The sequence below is a fragment of the Vulpes lagopus genome, chromosome 1, assembly GCF_018345385.1.
Source record: "Vulpes lagopus strain Blue_001 chromosome 1, ASM1834538v1, whole genome shotgun sequence".
Taxonomy (NCBI): Eukaryota; Metazoa; Chordata; class Mammalia; order Carnivora; family Canidae; genus Vulpes; species Vulpes lagopus.
In genome coordinates this window covers 97,773,707-97,788,228 of record NC_054824.1, presented here as the reverse complement: position 1 = coordinate 97,788,228, position 14,522 = coordinate 97,773,707, and the positions used below count along the sequence as shown (strand labels likewise).

General features: G+C 38.9%; 1 protein-coding gene across 3 annotated transcripts in view; it reads left to right on the top strand.

Moving 5' to 3' along the window:
- Positions 1-14,522, top strand: part of LOC121473310 (cell cycle control protein 50C-like) — a 56,447-nt gene that overhangs the window by 3,232 nt on the left and 38,693 nt on the right. For all 3 annotated transcript variants that reach the window (XM_041725504.1, XM_041725512.1, XM_041725497.1), the window contains exons 2-5: positions 2,899-3,009; positions 10,265-10,366; positions 11,376-11,463; positions 11,859-11,999. In XM_041725504.1, coding sequence (XP_041581438.1) covers positions 2,899-3,009; positions 10,265-10,366; positions 11,376-11,463; positions 11,859-11,999 — 442 coding nt within the window. The remainder of the gene's footprint in view (positions 1-2,898; positions 3,010-10,264; positions 10,367-11,375; positions 11,464-11,858; positions 12,000-14,522) is intronic.

The following is a 14,522-nucleotide window of genomic DNA, read 5'->3' as shown; positions in this document are numbered from 1 at the left end:
ACTTTTCTATTCTCTTCTTCACCAACCCCTTTCTTTCTGGTTTCTTTCCCCCCTTTCCATGTCCTCCTTGCCTCTTTCCTTCTGGTTATCACCTCACCCACTGTAAAGTGCAGCCTCCATTAAGATGGCAGCCATTGCCAAATAATGTTACCTCATGCTTGTGAAGGGAATCTTACTCCATGGTCCACTAAGGCCAGTCTACAAACAACTTTGAACAGAATGATTTTTATCATGTTAAGGAGATTTTTCCAATAGACTATTTTTTCTGGTCATTTCAGACAGGACTATTCCTAACATTTTGCTTTCATACAGGAAACTCAGAAACCACTATAATAGTGAGATTCTCTTTTGCACGTGGACTTTTTTCATTATATTAGTTGATAAGATGAAGTGCCTACCAGGCCAGTGTGATCAAGCACAGACCTAGTAAAAGAGTTCTGAGTGGCTTTCCTCTTCTCACTTAGCCCTGGGCCACAACAAGGAAGTGACCTTTTTCCAGTTCACTTGGAACAAGAATGATCATTCCCACTTCTCCAAAATTCTATGAGGAGCAAGCAGACTGTGATCTTTGCTGTCATTTTAGAACTATAGGTTTACAAGGCCACCTGAGACAGTAGATCAGAGATGTGTTTTCCTTGTAAAAATTTGTTTTATTATTATTTTTTCCATCATGGTAAATGTACTCTTCAATCACCTATTTTACCCATCCCCCTACTTTCCTTCCCTCTGGTAACCACTAGTTTGTTCTCTATAGTTAAGAGTCTGTGTCTTTGTTTCTCTCTCTCTCTCTCTCTCTCTCTCTCTCTCTTTTTTACTTTGCACACTTGTTCTCTTTTTTTTTTTAAGATTTTATTTATTCATGAGAGACAGAGAGAGAGAGGCAGAGACATAGGCAGAGGCTCCCTGCGGGGACCCTGATGCAGGGCTCCATCCCAGGACCCTGGGATCATACCCTGAACTGAAGGCAGACACTCCACCACTGAGCCACTCAGGCGTCCTGGCACATTTGTTTTCTTTCTTAAATTCCATTATGAGTGAAATCATATGTATGGTATTTGTCTTTCTCTGACTGACTTAGTTCACTTAGCATAATACCCTCTAGCTTCAGGGGCACCTGAATGGCTCAGTCAGTTAAGCGTCTCTTAATTTCGGCTCAGGTCATAATCTCAGGGTCGTGAGATCGAGTCCTGAGTCAGGCTCCAAGCTCAGTGGCATCTGCTTGAGATCCTCTCCCCCTCCTCCTTTGCCCCTCCTCCCACTCACACTCAAAATAAACAAACATAAATAAAATCTTACAAAAATATGCTCTAGTTCCATCCATGTTATTGTAAGTGGCAAGATTTCATTCTTTTTGATGACTGAGTAACATTCCATTGTATTTATTTGTATATATATGTATCGCCTCTTCTTTATCCATTCATCAGTCTGTGGACACCTGGGCTGCTTCTGTAGTTTGGCGACCCCATAAACTTTTTAGAGCTAGAAAGCATTTGACCATGAAACACATTTTTTTCTAATTATGCATTAAGAGAACCCCAACAGGAATCCATGGGATACAATGAATGGTACTACAACAAGCTCAAAGATGAATTAATTGCTGATGAACAAAATGTGAGGTCTGGAGGTTAAGTATTTAACATAGGGTCATAGACTGGCTGTACCCAAACCTGTTCCTCAGTTACAGTTCAGTGTGCTGTCAGTGATGATACAGCCCTGTTCTTTAAAGCTCTTTAAAAATTAGAATCCAGTTTCACAGATAGAAAGGGCATCAGTCTTGTCTAAATTAACATTTCAAGCCTTGCTGTGTATTTAAAGAATGACTTCATACATACATACATACATACATACAATAAAGAATTATTTAAGGAAATATAAGCATCTCAGTACAATTGAGTAGACTTTTTGGCTAATCTTTAATTTAGTACTAACACTGCTTATTTGGCTTCAAAACTCCCAGTGGTTTGCAAGGATTTAAAAAATCCTGTCTTTCTTGTTAGTCTTCCCTCCCAAAGAATCCTAAATCCTGTTGGCAGTTTACCAAGGAAAAGGACACTCCCTTGCTTTCTCACTCTTCCCCATTCCCATCATCTAATTATTCTTCAACACAGTGAAGGAAGAGCAGAAGGGAAATGCACAGCCTCTGTGGTCTCTCTGTGAGCCTTCCTTCGTTAAGCTTCTTCCAGCTGTATCTTTACACAGCTGAGGCTCTTAGCCAGAGCTCATAGGATTTGCTCATTTGAAACACACCACCCTTTTGTAAAGAGTCCACTATACCAATTTGTACAGAATTTAACTTTGAAAAAGCAGAATGTGGTAACATTTTAAAATCCGAATTATTCCACAAGTATCAATAGCCCTACATTTTGGAAGTACTTCTTTATGTTTGGTCCTTTTTAGTAACTTCCTCTAGATGTCATGTAGAAACATTGATTAGTATAAATACTTTCCATACAATAGAATGGAAAAACTGAAGTGACTTCATCATAAAGCTGATTAGCTTCAGGCTGTAGGCCCAGTTCTCATGAGTCACTGACTAATACTTTCCTAATGACACCTCTTTATGATCTAGACATAAGCCTACATCACAACAGGTTACATAAACATACAATAGAAACACTGAATTCCAGGTCAGTGGCAAAATACTGCCAGGTCCCAAAATGAGAGACTGTAAAAAGGCCCATTCCTCCCAAGCATCTGCAGAAACACTTTGTCCCCAGCAGTGTGCTATCCTTCAGTCATGTCCAAGAGTTCATGCCCTTGACACAGAGAGCTTGAAGACTTAGATGGACTCAGGGCTTGATTTTTAAAATGTGTACTCATAAAAAAATAAAAATAAAAAAATAAAATGTGTACTCATGTAATTTTTAATTAGTCATTGTTCTTTTCCCTGCCTAATAGGTCAAATACACAAAAATCTGTGCAAATTGTGCAGAACTCCGAGAAGATGCCACTAATTTTGACAAAGAATGCACCTGCTCTATCCCCTTTTACCTTTCAGAGACAATGAAGGTAAGTGAAATTCAAGAGCCTTCCGTTAGCTGTACACTGATCTACTCCTATTTCATACTTGGCAGTAAGTTCATGATTTCCACCAAGTGCTTTCCAGAACTGAAAATACAAAAAATAAAGCAGAATACTGGTGAGGGACCTTACAAAGTGTTGGGTTCATGCACGACTCTCCCCCTACTTTTTTCCTTTGGAATGTTATTCTTCTTTGTTTCTAAGTTTCCAGACTCTCTACCTACTGAGCTTTGTAACATAATTCTTAATATCAATCAGACAGGTTTTATTCCAAATGTCAGTAGCAGAGGAGACCATAGAGATCATTGAATCTAACCACTCATTTTATAGTGAGAAAATTAATGGGCTGAGAGGTTAAGTGACTTGGACAAAGTTAGTGTCGGGGGTCACACACCTGCTGGGACTCTCCTTAGGTCCCCCCATCCTCCCCTCCCACCTCTATCCCCCAAGTCACTCTGTGTTTGCAATTGCCTAATCCCTAAGGCAACTCTTGGCCTGGCTGTCAGGCACTGTGAGAAATGCCAAAGAAATATTAAAAGAAGTCCCTGCTCTTGGGCTGATTAAAGTCTCGTGTTAGTCCAGGTCCTCTGAGAAGCAGATGCCAAGACAAGATTAGACGTGCAAGAGATTTATTGGGGGAACTTCCTGTGAGGGAAAATGGAAAGAGAGCCAGAGGAGGCTGGGAGAGCTGTCAGACTACAACACAGCCCTCACCCCTGTGAAGAAAAGGGAAGGGGAGAAGGAAGGGAGGAAGTTAGGAAGAAGGGTCTTAGGCTGCAGTGCATTCTTCAGAAAATTGCAGCAAAGAACAGAGAGTCCCTGAAGGAGCCTGCCTCAGTATCCCTGCTGTGCTTGGCCATTGGAAACATCCAGGGGCAGCATGGCCTTGGTGCAAACACAGGATGATTTCAGAGCATGACAGCTGGGGTCATCCCTCAATTACCGTCACTGTACTAGGAGACCTCAGAGGCATCTTTTCAGGGCCTCCACAGTCTTACCTGGTAGTCAAGACTTAATCAAATAAATAAAAAACTGTATTCCCTTCGACTCCTCAAAGATCCTGAGCTGTCTTCTGGACTCCACACCTCTCCCCCTGCAGTATCCTCCTCCCTGACCTGGTTGGTCCCCCTCCCTTCCCATCGTAGATGACTCTGCATGGGATGAATCTAAGCATCATCGGCAGGCCTCCTCTTGAGCTTCCCCCTGGAATCTCCCAGTTCGAGGCCCTCAAACTCAGCTGCTCCCAAACCAGACTCATCATCATCTTCTGGAAAACCCTCCTCACTGCCCTTTCTGGTAAAGAGCCCTTCACCAAGACTCCAGACTTTCCTCTTTGACTTTACCCTGCCTATTCCTTTTTCATCTAAGCCTCTCATATGTAGACACTGTATTTCAATCCATCTCTCCAACCACCCTGTCCCCTTCATTTTTTAAAGATTTTATTTATTTATTCATGATAGAGAGAGAGGCAGAGACATAGGCAGAGGGAGAGGTAGGCTCCTCGGGGAGCCCAATGTGGAACTCAGTCCCAGGACCCTAGGATCACAACCTGAGTCAAAGGCAGACACTCAACCACTGAGCCACCCAGGTGTCTCCTGTCCCCTTCTTCTTCTTCTTCTTCTTCTTTTTTTTTTTTTTTTTTTTTTTTTTTGGCACTGCCTCAATTCAGGCCTCCTGGTCCAGTATCAGAGCTACCTAACTGCACTCCTAGCCTTTGGCTTCCCCTACTTTAAACCAGCCGTTATTTGCAAAATAAATTCACCACCCTCCCTGCCCCCAAAAGAGCACTCTCGGATTACTCTTTAACCACCTGAGGCCCAGCTACCTTTTCATAAAAAGATGGAGGAAGAAGGAGACCTTGGACTCCTGCCAACTGACCAACTTGCTTTCCCACAATACAACTCTCTATGTTTCTGGAAGTCTCCCCACTCACTGCTACTTGTTTTAAACCCCTAACATCCCTCAGCATTCCTTGCGCCTCCTTATTTTGTCTCAGCAACGGTTTGTCCACATTGGTATCCTGGGAGCACTGTTTCCATTCTTCTGATTACCTTACTATAATCACTTCTGTCCTAAAATCCTGTGGACTCATTTCCTCTACTTATAGGAACCTCCTGGAGCACGGAACCATGCTTGGCATGTTACACAACTACCTTCTCCCAAGTATCTGCACTACATGCTCAACACCACCCCCTCCTTAACCATAAGTAAACTGTCCCTGCTCCTATCTGAAGGCTTATCCCCACTGGTACATAGATGCCATCTTTTCTTGCCTTTATAAGGCAAGACTTAACTCAGGAGTTCTGTCCTCTCCAATATCATTAGTTTTTCTTTCTACTCAATCTTTCCCAGCATACGGACAATTTCCCTTATCTTCAAACAAGCAAACCGGCCTTCTAGTCTCCCCATCTCCCTGCTAGCTATTTGCCCATTTCTTACCTCCCATTAGCAGGAAAACTCAAGAGAGTTGTCTATCTTGGCTACTTCTAAGTCCTCCTTTCTCATTCTCTCTTAAACCCACTCCAATCAGAAAGATTCCCACTCAGTGAAATTGCAAGGAAGCCCAAGACTTCCATGTCGATAAATTCAGCAGTCAGTCCTTAGTGCCTTGTCACTCATTGGACATAGGTGACCATTCCCTCATCCTTGAACACTTTCTTCTCTTGGCTTTCAAGATACTACACTAGGTTTTCCTCCTAGCCCCCTGGTTGCCATTCCTCAGTTCCTTTGGCTGTTCTTCCTGTTTTCCCCAAACTCCTTATGTTGAGATGGGCAGCACTCTAGTCTCCTCCTCTCTAACTGCATTCACTTTTTTGGAAATGTCATCTACCTCTATTACCAACACCATTTTATATCTCTAGCCCAAATGTCTCTTCCAAATCCACACTTGTATTTCCAGCTGCCTTCCTATGTGGGTGTCTAATAAATATCTGAGGTGCAGCATCTCCAAAACTGAATTTCTAGTTTCCACTTCTCCGCTTATCCACTGCACTGCCCTCCCCCAAACAACAAAAAAAAAAAACTAATCCATCCAAAGACTTCTCAATCTCAGTTGAAAACAACTCCATCCTTCTGGTGCTCAGGTCAAAAACCTAGGAGTCATTTCTAACCCCTTTTATTCCCTCACATCCAATCCATCCTGTTGCGTCCACCTTCAAAACATATCCAGTGTCTGTCCACTTCTCCCATTTCTGCTACCACCCAGCTCTGTGCTATATTCACGTCTCACTTAGATTTCTGAAATAGCCTCCTAACAGGTCTCCCTGCTTATATTCATGTCTCAACATAGCAGCCAGAGTGAGGTTTGTGGGGTTTTTTTTAAGATTTATTTGAGAAGGGAGGGGCAGAGGGAGAAGGAGTCTCAATCAACTCTGTGCTGAGCACAGAGCCCAACACAGGGCTCAATCTCATGACCCTGAGATCAGAACCTGAGCCAAAAACCGAGAATCAGCTGTTCAACTGACTGTGCCACCTACGTGCCCCCAGAGTAAGCTTTTTAAAGCCTAAGTCATATGTTATTCCTTTACTCAGAAATCCCCACATTGAGTGCACTGGCTGGCTCAATTGGGAGAGCATGCAACTCTTGATCTCAGGGTCATGAGTTTGAATCCCATGTTGGGTATAGAGATACTCAAAACTAAATAAATAAACTTAAAAAAATAATCCCTGTCATGGCTCCCCTTTCCACTCAGTGAAAAAGCCTAAGGCTCTACAAGGCTTTACATGATTGGGCTTCTTATTTCCTCTTTGACCTAATCCCTTCATTCTCTTCCCCTAGCCGCACACCCACCACGCTGGACTCCCCACTCACTAAACAAGTGAGGCATTCTCTTGCTGGCCCCCTGTACCTGATAGTCACTTGGCTAACTGCCCTACTTCAGGTGTTGGTTCAACCCTCACCTCAATAAGGCCTACCCTGGACGTCCTGTTGCATACTGCAGCCTGTCTACTTACCCCACTCTTGTGATGCCCCTGATCCTTGTTAACTTGTTATGATTGATCCCAGAGTCAGTGTAGGCTTTATTGATATGTTATGTATTGCTTATTGTCCAGCTCTGTGTTGTATCCCAAGCACCAATAATCATGCCTGGCACACTGTAGGTTTGCTGAATGAAAATATGAATCTTGGGGGATCCCTGGGTGGCTCAGCAGTTTGGCACCTGCCTTCAGCCCAGGGCATGATCCTGGAGTCCTGGGATCGAGTCCCATATCGGGCTCCCTGCAGGGAGCCTGCTTCTCCCTCGCCTGTGTCTCTGTCTCTCTCTCTGTGTCTCTCATGAATAAATAATAATAAATAATAATAATAATAATAATAATAATAATAATAAAAAGAAAATAGGAATCTTCCCTTCTCCACAGTGTATAACATAGTATATTTATGTGGTAGATTCTCAGAAAATATTTGTTGAAAGATTAAATAAATGGAGGAAAGATAAAATGCTAAGTTGTATGGCTTTATGTTCTAGGAAGCTTTGATTTTATGTGACCCTTTCTTACTTCTCTGTTGATCCAAATGAAAGGGTGTTGGCATTAACAATATTCTGAATACATCCATATTGATTATGGCTAGTGCTAAACAATTACGTGAGCAAGTCAGATACATAAACTATAAGGAAATTACTGAGTTGTTCTTGGATTATAAGGGATAGCTACATAAAGTCAATGAGGAAAGTTCTATATGTGTGTTCTTAGAGGTCAGAACTCCAGTTCTCCACAGGTATGCCCTTTTCTGTCTTCCGCAACTCACTGTGCTGCTCCCCAAAAGTAAAACTTAGTATTGCTTAAAAATCAGGAACAGACTCATAAACACAGAGAACAAGCTGGTGGTGGCCAGAGGGGAGAGAGTGGGGACATGGCCAGAATAGGTGAAGGAGAGTGGGAAGAGATACAGGCTTCCAGTTATGTAATGAATAAGCCATGAGGATGAAAGGTACATCATAGGGAATATAGTCAATGGCGTTGTATGGTGACAGATGGCAGCTACACTTGTGAGAAGCACAGCATAATATATAGACTTTGTGAAATCACTGCCTTGGACACCTGAAGCTAATGTACCATTGTGTATCAATTATACTTCAATTGAAAAAAAAGTTAGTGTTGTTTAATTCTGGCCAGAAGTGGGGGGACGCTTAATAGAAAACTATTCTCTCACAGTTATGGAAATCAAAAGTCTAAAATCAAAGTGCAGCAGAGTCAATTATTTCTTGGAGGCTCAGAGTACTTAAATTTTTGAAGAAAAAGTCCAGAAGATAAAATCTTAAAGGGGTTCAGTTTCCATCTGTCTATGTGCTTTGAAACCTTTAAGTCAAATAAATGTTACCAGCTGCTAACCATTCCTTTCAGGCAGACTTTCTCATAAAAATTCAACCAAACTAGTTAGTTCAACCACAGAGCCTTCGGTTCACCAGTTAGCACACATTACACATGCTAGAGAATGAATTCATGCAAGACTGCCTTAAACTAGGAATCTTGCACAGACTGCCACTGAATTTAAAGAGAAGAAACGCCATAAAATGCCTTGTGCCCCTAGGACCAATAAAAAAGATGATGATCTGGGAGGCCTTGTTAAGCTAAATCTTGGACAAAGGAATCACTGAAAAAAAAGTTATTAAAACACTTCTGTCCCTAGTGTGGTGAGTGTTCTCTGCCTGTTTATTTTGTCATTTATGTGACTGTATCACTTTGGGTAAGTAAAATTCTCTTTTTAGTTTCCAAGAAAATGTATGGTGAATTCCACTCTGTGGGTTTCATATTTTCTCTAGTTATGTGTCAACAGTGGAGGTTCCCTCATTGGATGAGGACATGTCATCAGTCATTCCAGCTATGCCTGGCTGGTTTGTCTTCACACCCATGCTCTCCTGTTTATGATGTTGTAACCTGTCTCCTTGTCATGACCCAACATCCCTCCCTCTCATGTCCCACACACTCTCCTCTTACAGGTGACTAAGTTCTTTGGCCTTTGCTGTTTTCTGTAGATGGCCACACTTACCATGACCTTTATTTCTAGCTTACGCTGAGTACCAGCTCACATTTTCCATACCCATCCTCTTACATGTCCTTGGGGTAAAACTAGATAAGACTTTCCAAGGTGTCCTGTTTTCATAGTATAAGAAAATCGATTGACTCAGGAGATTGTAAAGGAATACATTTGTATTCCTAGCACTGAATATGGCACCTAACATATGGGGAGCACTTAATAAAGGCCTTCATATTTTTGGATGCCGACCTTCCATCATTTTGGAGATAGTATATTAATTATAAACAGCCATATTGAGCATTTCCATTTGCATCATATGTGCTGTTAGTAAAATCTGTGTCAAATCTGCCTAGAGAATGTTGGTACGTCACCATGAAGGTAAACGTGATGGTAGCCTATGATTACACAGCTTCAGAGGGTACCACACATGAAAAAGACCATCTCTCATGGCAACAAGGCTTCTTATTTGCTAAGGTGAAAGTCACTTTTCTTTCAGATCCGTGAACTATTCTATTCCCTCTTTTTGATCCATAACAAATGGTTCACCATTTCTTGAGCAAGTGCAGTGTGCCAGATACTATGCTGGATCCTAGGGATGAAAAAGACAAAAAACCCTGGAGCCAGACCACAGGGAGCTAATCTCATGCCTTTCACATGCACCCAAATATGCTCAGTGGCTCCAACTTCAAGTGTGTTCAAGGATTTGGTTTGAAATCATGACTTTGATGCCTACCACAAGCCCTAGGCAAAGCACTGTTTCTGGTATTGCTAGGAAATAATACTATTTCTAACATCAGTTTTATATATTGAGAATGAAAAACCTGGTTTTAAATTTTTTTTCATGGCAGGAGCGCCGTAGCCCTTACAAAAAACATTGAAAAGTTATTTGGTGATTTTAATAATTCTTTGTAGGTGAGGATATTCCAGTACTAATTTTTAAAAATAATTTCTTGGATTTCTGCTTGATATAAAGAAATTTACAGTTCCCATCAGTTTTTTCTGTGGTGCTTTTTACTGTAAAAATTCTGTACAGGGCAGCCTCGGTGGCTCAGCGGTTTAGCACCGCTTTCAGCCCAGGGTGTGATTCTGGAGACCCGGCATCGAGTCCCACGTCAGGCTCCCCGCATGGGGCCTGCTTCTCTCTCTCTCTCTCTCTCTCTCTCTGTCATGAGTAAATAAATAAAATCTTTTTAAAAATTCTGTCCATGTTTGTTAATATTCCAGTTAATTCTTCTTACTCCTTATTCTTGCTTTTCTCTTTTACAGGGTAATGTTTATATGTACTACAAATTGTATGGTTTCTATCAGAATCTCTATCAATATATTCTATCCAGAAGTAATAGCCAACTGCTGGGTACAGACTTAAAGGTAAGGCTTTATTTAATTTCGTATAATACTCTTAAAAAAAAAAAAACAGGTGGATCTTTAAGTCTAAAAAGAGGGTATGGGAAAATGAACTAAAAACCTTAAGTTTTATAAGAAAGGAATGCTCATTTCATTCTTGAATAAATTGAAGGGACTGGGTATTCAGTATATCTGCTATTGAGAGGAGTGGTTTCCCTCTTCAGAACAGGATGTGAATCTTGTCCAATTAAATGGTTATCCTTTCATGCATCATTTTAATAGTAACCTTGAGCGTTTGGTCTCAGTCCAGTTCCCGGTATAGCTACCATTATCCTTCCTATAATTGAGGCCTTCGCTCCAGCCAAGTTTAAAGAAATTGAGCCCTACTTGATCGATTAAAAGCCTTTGGTTTCATTAAATACGCTTTCACTCCTATGATAATAAAATTTGATTCTTAATAAATAACACTCAGCATGCTAGCAAAAAAAAAGCTAGAAGGAAACCTTTTCTATATTGAGATTATTGGATAAAAGTGATAATCAAATGATTGTTTAGCAACTACTCTTTTAAAAATATATCCTGGTAGTTAGATGGATGGATTTCCTGTGATAAGTCATCAAGTATATAAACTCACCACCATTTGTATAGTTTTCAGAATATGAATTACACTTCAATTAAAAAAGATTTAAAAATGTATTCCAGCGTATGCTTAGTGTGATATTTGGCAGAGCCCACAAAGTAAGTTCCTTCCTGCATATTTGGTCTGTTATGTGTTGTTAATGGGGGGGGGGGGGGGAGTACACACACACACACACACACACACACACATACACACACGCGCACAATTTCCAAAACACAAAAATTTCCTAGTATAAGTGAACCAGAAGTCTGGGAAAAGCAGGTAGCAGTCCGTAATCTTGTTATGCATCAATAAATTAGTGTGGGTTGATTTACATTGCCAGTGTTCTCACTTTTAACATTCTAAGAGAGTTTACCACAGCATTTCTTTTTTACTGTATCATCTTACATCCAGGATGTTGGAAACTGTGCTCCATTTAGCAACTCCCATGATGGGACCCCCATAGCTCCTTGTGGTGCTATTGCCAACAGCATATTCAATGGTAGGTGACTTTTCCTGTCTCCATGGTGTGACTTTTCATAAGCATGTAATAACCTAAATGTCCAGAAAACTACCTCTGCAACTGAGTAGTAATTCAAAAAAAAATTTTTTTGTATACATTATCCACTGACTTATGGTATTTCATTTGCAAATAAGCTCTCCCTTACCAGAGATTTGAGGTAGTTATGGAACATGAGCTAAATGGAGCTTGAGAGTATTTTCCAATAATTGGGGCCTTGGCAAGAAAAAGACTAGTCTTGGAATTCCAACATCTATTGCATGTAGGCATATTGAGAGTCTGCTAAAACCCTGTTTTTCATCTGTGTCTGGTTTTGTACTTTGAAGTGGGCAAAAATGCTTGCTTGCATCTCAGCACAATTTTTAATTTCCTTGCAGATACTATTATTCTTTCATACAACCTTAATTCATCTATACCCATCGAAGTCCCAATGCTAAGAAGTAAAATTACCTGGTGGACAGATAAGTATGTCAAGTTTCAGAATCCAAGTTCCATTAATCTTTCTAGTGCATTTGCAGGTAAGACCCATATATTAATTAAATATTCTTCTCTCTTTATAGTTTAATTTTTTATGTGTGAGGAAATGTTTATGATACCTCCTTCTTTACTTTCATGCTGACCTCCGTTTTTGCTCTGACTTTCCCTACCTGTGGACTCCTCCATCACGTATCCTTCAGAAACATAAAATGATTGGTGCTCTGGTTCCTTTCAGTTTACCTCAGGAAAAAGGAAGTGTTTTAAGAAACTTGTTGCTTCATCTATAATTAGGGTGACTATGTAATTTATTGTCCAAACCGGTACACTTTTGAGAGTGAATGGGAGCACTAGAATAACGAAAGTTATGTATTTATTTGAAATTTGTATTTATTGATCAATAAATTGGCATTACCATATTGGTGGACCTGTAAAATAATTCCATTACAAACTATTCTAAAATGCGACTCTTTCAAAAATTAAAATTACATAACCGTGTATATTAAGCCAACTAAAAAAAAACCTACTTTATTATTTAAACATTAAAAGATAAGCAGAATAATTATTCTGGATAGATAGTCACATATTTTAATCAGTTTCTTGGCCATATCTGTCTTCATGCCTCTGTATTTTTCTAATGATATGTTATTTTATTATTTTTAAAAATGTTTTATTAAAATATTATTTTTGATTTTTCACAAAATTATCTGCAGTCGTTTTTGAAGCTGAACTTTGTGGTTAATCAAATTGACACTGTTGGCACCTTTAATTCGTTCTTCTCTTTTACATTTTCAATTTTTTTGTATTAAATATGCTAGTATTTCAATAGTAAATATTTTCATAGGCACTGTTGTTTTACTTTACATTTTTTTCAATCTCTGATTCTTCTAAGTGTATTCCTAAATTTAGATGCTACAAAATCTTAAAACTTGAGATCATTTAATTTTGGTACAGAAAAAATTTTATCCAGTTAAAAATAGGAGCTCCATCAAAAGAGTTTTCACTGAAATTGAAATATTCTAAAGTACAGTTGTAAATTTTAAAAATTAAATTTGTCCACATTTTGAACTCTAATTATATAGTATGTTCAATTATTCCCTTGTTTTCATGGGGTAAATTTTAATATCTTCTTGTTTGCAAGACTGGCTTTCAGTAATTACAAATCACTAAATCAAAAGCTAAAGTTTTTTTGGCATTCCATACTTTGAACACTGTTTAAAATTTGTAAGCTATTTTGAATAAAATTCAACCAAAAGTTAGAGAGCTCATTTACCAAAAAAGTTTGGGATGATTGTAGGATACATCATTTGATATACAAAATAGTTCTTCAAAGGCTCAAACCTTTCTAAAATTCTAATTGATGATACATAGCAAAGATAAACCACATATACTACCATCCTAAAGAATTTATTTTATTTTCCATCCATATTATTATAAAAATTTTACAGTTCAGTTTCTCTGTGAATATACAAAAATATTTAAGTTTGTGCAACTATAGCTCTTTTAATCAGTAAATTATGGTAGCTTGTTTAGATATAAATTATGTATGTACCACAACCAAGTTTAAGTACATTGATCTGTAAATTTCTCAATTTATTAAGAACATTATCTTGATTCTGATGTTGTGCTCCACCAAATTTGTATTTATGTTATCACTACAAAACCAAAAATCTACACTTGATTTTTGAATTTTTAAACTGAACTTATAGTAATATTTATTATACTGTTAGAGGCTTTATCTTTCAAGATTGAATATCAAAAAGCTTTGCTTTGATTCTATGAAAAATCAAACCAAAAAAATCAAACCATTATTATAATTAATTTAACTGATTTTCTGTTTTGAAGCATTTGAAGACACTGATGTAAAACTGGCCTCATTTAACTGTACACACAGTTCTTTTTGTACTAATGGAGGTAACACGTTAAAGGTTTTCTTTGATTACAAAAAAAAAATCTAATAAAGAAGTAAAACTAGAAGGAAGCTCACTTGACCTAGATGAAAAGTCATGCTCACATAATGACATATAAGTGGACCTTCTATAGCTACCTGAGGCAAAGCATTGTCTTTGGATATACTCTTTAAAAAATAGCCACAAACTTCTGAAGTACATTCTATTGTTCTTCAGCAGATTTATGTCTTTTAATTTTCACTTGGTCATTGATATCACAATGTTTCCCTTGTGTGATAAATGTCAACCAACACTGCAAGTGAAATATTCATCAACTTTCTCAAAAAACTGTTCTTAACTTTACATTAAATATACATGTTCCATTTTTCAGCTTTTTATAGCTAAAAGGACTTACTAGCTAATAAAAGCTGATACCAAACAATAAAATAGTTATATATTTGTACCGTATAATAAATTATAAAACCACAGTTGCAACAGAGTTCAAACCTACTCTCAGCAAGACCATTCACATCTATTTCCTACGCTATGTCATGTATGTATAACATAACCTATAATTTCCCGCGTTTTCCACTGATCCCACTAATATGTAGGCTGGCAGTGTCATGCATCTCACAGGCCAAGACAGGCTGTGACCTAACTGGCTGGAGTGGTCAAACA